This window comes from Sinocyclocheilus anshuiensis, unplaced genomic scaffold (genome assembly GCF_001515605.1).
Source record: "Sinocyclocheilus anshuiensis isolate Anshui unplaced genomic scaffold, SAMN03320099.WGS_v1.1 scaffold609, whole genome shotgun sequence".
In the NCBI taxonomy this organism is placed as follows: Eukaryota; Metazoa; Chordata; class Actinopteri; order Cypriniformes; family Cyprinidae; genus Sinocyclocheilus; species Sinocyclocheilus anshuiensis.
In genome coordinates this window covers 2,589,324-2,593,211 of record NW_015541011.1, presented here as the reverse complement: position 1 = coordinate 2,593,211, position 3,888 = coordinate 2,589,324, and the positions used below count along the sequence as shown (strand labels likewise).

The following is a 3,888-nucleotide window of genomic DNA, read 5'->3' as shown; positions in this document are numbered from 1 at the left end:
TGAGAAGGTACTTGAGGGCCGCTGTGGAGTGTCACCTAGGGTGAAGAGTAATGTGCTAGTGGAACCTGCAGCTGGCACAAGTTTGCCGAAAGGACTCTTAGTGGCTCACGTTCTTGCTAAAACAGACTGTGGAAAGGTCCCTGTGCGTATGCTGAACTTGAGTGGAAAGACCATTAGAATTGCACCCCGATCTAGAGTGGCTTCTGTTTTTAAGCCAAAAGAGGTGGTCACAAAGGATGTTCTTGAATTGGAGGAAGATGACGGTGTACTTCATGTCAAAGAATTAAAGGAAGACAAAGTTCAGGCTGATAAGAACTTACTCATGCAGCCACCAGTTCCAGTTGAAGTAAACTATGAAGGTCTCACACCAGCACAATGTGAAAGGCTCGTCGAGTTGTTATCAAAACACAGGGATGTCTTCTCCAGAGATGACCAAGATTATGGTTACACCACAGCTGTGGTGCATGAAATCCCTACTGGCGAAGCACCACCGATAAAACAGCGTCATCGTAGAGTACCACCACAGATATTTCAAGAAGTCAAAAGGCATGTCCAGAACCTGGTGTCCCAGGGAATCCTCAAAGAGAGCAGCAGCCCCTGGGCATCACCCGCAGTTATCGTAATGAAAAAAGATGGCAGTGTGCGTTTCTGCTGCGATTATCGAAAGCTGAACCAAGTGACGTATAAGGACGCTTATCCGCTTCCACGGGTGGATGAGTCCTTGGATGCGTTGGGCAACGCCAAACTGTTCTCTACACTGGATTTGACTGCTGGGTATTTCCAGGTGGCTGTGAGTGAGAAAGATAGGGAGAAGACAGCCGTCACCACCCCATTTGGGCTGTTTGAGTGGACCAGGATGCCGTTCGGGTTGTGCAACGCTCCGGCCACCTTTCAGCGCCTGATGGGTGTGGTGCTGGGTGACTTGGCCTTCGACATTCTTCTGGTCTATCTGGATGATGTCATTATCTTCTCAAGAGCTTTTGAAGGCCACTGTGAGAGGTTAGAACTTGTCTTTAACCGGCTAAGACAACATGGTCTGAAGTTAAAGCCAAGCAAGTGCTTCCTTCTAAGGCCTGAAGTAAAGTTCTTAGGGCACCAGATCTCCGCAGAAGGCATAAAAGTGGATGACGAGAAAGTTAAAGCTTTGGACACATGGCCAGTTCCCAGAAATGTGAGAGAAGTCAGGCAAGTGCTTGGTTTTATGAGCTATTACCGAAGATTTGTCCCAAGGTTTGCTCAAATTGCCAAACCACTACATGCATTGGTAAGTGGAGGAAAGAGAAGCAAGACCCCAGTAACAGTCACTTGGAGCCAAGAATGCCAGACCGCGTTGGACGAGTTGAAAGGGTCCCCACCAACCCCACCAATTCTGGCATATCCCGACTTCAGTGAGCCCTTTAGACTTACCACTGATGGAAGACTGGGAGCAGGACTAAGAGGTTCAGAGAGGAATGACAAAACTATAGTGCATTCAAGTTGGAGCTGCTTGCATTAAAGTGGGCGATCGCAGAAAAATGTAGAGAATACCTTATGTATTCAAAATTCACTGTGATTACTGACCATAACCCGCTACGGTACCTCTACTCAGCTAATCTTGGCGCAGTTGAGCAGCGCTGGGTCTGGCCGATGGCCGAGTACGACTTTGAAGTATGCTATAAACCTGGCCGATACAACACGAATGCGGATGAAGGATCCCACCGGAGGAGGGCGATGATGGAAAGGATTTCATCCGGCTAGGAGCTGACGAGGTGAGAGCATGCTTGTGGCCAGGCAAGAGGATTGACCAAGAGGAACCTGAAGTTAAAGCTGCGGTGCAAGCATCAATAAGAGAAGAAATAAACGGATATAGCTGGAGCGAAATAGGAAAGCAGCAGAAGAACGATCCTGTGATTGGCCCCATTTATAAAGCAGTATCCGAGAACAAGAGACCGAGTAGAATGTATCACAGTTGTATGGAGCCAAAACTGAAGAAGCTTGCCAAGGAATTTGACCGTCTTAAGTTGCGTCAGGGAGTGCTGTTCAGACGTATCCTGGACCCTAGGGATGGGGAAGAATGTTAAGAACCTTGCCTCCAGAGAAGAAGAGAGATTGGAAGACTCACCTTTCAGAGCTGGTAATGGCTTACAACAGTCACGTCCATTCATCTACTGGTTATTCTCCATTCTATTTAATGTTCGGAAGGGATGCAAGGTAAAATTACAACTATTTGTAACGGGTATATTATTTTGAAAAGAGATTATCTTTGGGATACTTTTATTTTGGCGAGTGGTCCGCTTTTTGAGCGTGCTGCAAGTGCAGCAGGGAGAGACGAAAAAGAGCGCAGTGTATGAGTGTGTCACACACACAAGTGAGTGCAGTGTTGTGATCGTTGATGCTTGTTGAGACAGTTTATCTGTGGGATATTTTTACAAGACTGAGTGAATTTTTGAACTTACACACTTAAAACTACTTGATCTTCAGTTTATTTCAACGCACTCTACGTCCAGTCAACGCCCTCTACTTCATCGTTCTATGGTATTCCTCTCATTTTTTCCGTTTTTTTAGTGACTGAACTGATAAACAGGGAACTGTGGTAATTCAAGTGGACTATGGAACTCGAGTAACTGTGAGTAAATCGTGAACTGTGAGTAAACATTTGAAGGGACGTTTCATATAAGTGCTCATTCTGAGGTGAGATTTCATTGTGTATGCTTTGTTTTTTTTGTTGGTGTTTTCAAATGTGATTGTGTCTGTTTGAAGGTGATCATTTGAAAAGGTGAGAATTTGTGGGTTTACCAATTGACAAATCGCAAGTGATCTCATTTTGAAGTTTCATAAGGGATTTGTTATACCACAAGTGAAAAGTTTTCAACTGTTGTGTTGAAGGTGATTGTGTGGGTTTGAAAAGACAGCACAAAAGACTGTAAATTATTTTTATGATTTTCATTTAATCGATTACTCAAACAAGAAATAATTATTCATAAAAAAAAATAAATCTAAAATAATAAATTATGTTTAATTCCTTTTTGCACTTATCTACAGTGTACCTTTCTGTTGAGAGCTGTCAGGGAGTGGGGGAGTCTCACTTACTTTATTAGATCTGGGAAGGGAGGAGCATATCACACTGTACTCTCATGTATGCAATTTCACTTCAGGAAGCCACCGTGTAACGTTACCATACCTGAAGCCTACCCTTGTCAATCAGTAGTGTTCCAACACAATAAGGTAAGAAACCACATACACACGTTAGTGTGTAACGAGACTAAAAAGTTTGGGGAGCGGGGACCAAGATCCTTTCGTTGTCCAAACTTCCAGGGCAGCCGTAATCCATTTCCCCTACACAACGGGCTAAATACCCCCGTTACAAAAGTGGCGTCACGAACAGGATCGAATTAGGCACATTTAAGTAGTCACACGTCTCCAGGCCCACAAGTTGTTTGTTGTCAAGTAAGAAGATGTCTGAACTGGAGGAACTAAAAAAAGAGATGGCAGAGATGCAGAGGAGGTTTGCCGAGCAGGCAGGGGCACTTGACCAATCCAGGGCGGAGCAGAGAGAAGCCCTATCCTTAGCAAAGGTGGTAATTGAGAGCCAGGCCTCTGCGCAAACGACCCCAGCTGCCATTTATATCCCTAGAGACCGGAAGCTCCCTGATTTCACTGGTTGCGTATCAAAACCAGGAGAGCTGAATATTGAAGAATGGGTGGCATCAATGAAGTCTGCATTTCAAGTCATGAGGGTGCCCACTGAGGACCGGGTTGAGCTGGTGAAACAGCACCTAAAAGATGAGGCCAAAGCCACAGTGAAGTTCATGATGGACGGAAAAGAGGAGTCTGTTGACAACATCTTCACTGTTCTCCTTGACACTTATGGAGATAAAGTGCCCATTGGTACAAGGCTGAAAGACTTCT

General features: G+C 45.0%; 1 protein-coding gene across 1 annotated transcript in view; it reads left to right on the top strand.

Annotated features, from left to right (window-relative positions):
- Positions 1–1,737, top strand: part of LOC107690397 (uncharacterized) — a 5,995-nt gene extending 4,258 nt beyond the window's left edge. The window contains exons 2-3 of the mRNA XM_016488730.1: positions 8–1,439; positions 1,589–1,737. Of these exons, the coding sequence (XP_016344216.1) occupies positions 8–1,439; positions 1,589–1,737 (1,581 nt within the window). The remainder of the gene's footprint in view (positions 1–7; positions 1,440–1,588) is intronic.
- The last annotated feature ends 2,151 nt before the right edge of the window (positions 1,738–3,888 follow it).